The sequence below is a fragment of the Penaeus monodon genome, chromosome 34 (assembly GCF_015228065.2).
Source record: "Penaeus monodon isolate SGIC_2016 chromosome 34, NSTDA_Pmon_1, whole genome shotgun sequence".
In the NCBI taxonomy this organism is placed as follows: domain Eukaryota; kingdom Metazoa; phylum Arthropoda; class Malacostraca; order Decapoda; family Penaeidae; genus Penaeus; species Penaeus monodon.
This window is the reverse complement of record NC_051419.1, coordinates 23798452-23798806: the sequence shown is the minus strand read 5'-3', so window position 1 is coordinate 23798806 and position 355 is coordinate 23798452. Positions and strand designations below refer to the sequence as shown.

General features: G+C 39.4%; 1 protein-coding gene across 1 annotated transcript in view; it reads right to left on the bottom strand.

The window, feature by feature from the left end:
* LOC119594857 (actin cytoskeleton-regulatory complex protein pan1-like) overlaps positions 1 to 355 on the bottom strand; it is a 23130-nt gene that overhangs the window by 9491 nt on the left and 13284 nt on the right. The window contains exon 10 of the mRNA XM_037943939.1: positions 95 to 188. Coding sequence (XP_037799867.1) covers positions 95 to 188 — 94 coding nt within the window. The remainder of the gene's footprint in view (positions 1 to 94; positions 189 to 355) is intronic.

The following is a 355-nucleotide window of genomic DNA, read 5'->3' as shown; positions in this document are numbered from 1 at the left end:
TTACACATTTAAATTCCCATAAAATCATAAACAATGGCAAACACCAAAATTAACAAATACAATAGCTCACAAACAGTGCCAATCCTTTGCTTACCTTTGTCGTTGCGGCGCCAGAGCTTGGTGTTGTTGGTGCCACAGTTGGAGCACATTGCATATGGCATCAGCTTGGGGGACATCGTTGCCTGGCTCTGAAGGGAAAAGAAATTTTCCATAACAGCTAATAGGGTTTCATTTCACTTTTGTAATCTATGCTACTTGTTTGTGTGAAATTTCCTTTTTATATGTGTCATTTTCCATGTTGGGGGGTACATACATACATACATGTGGTTGTAAATATATGGCCGTGAGTGTCTCT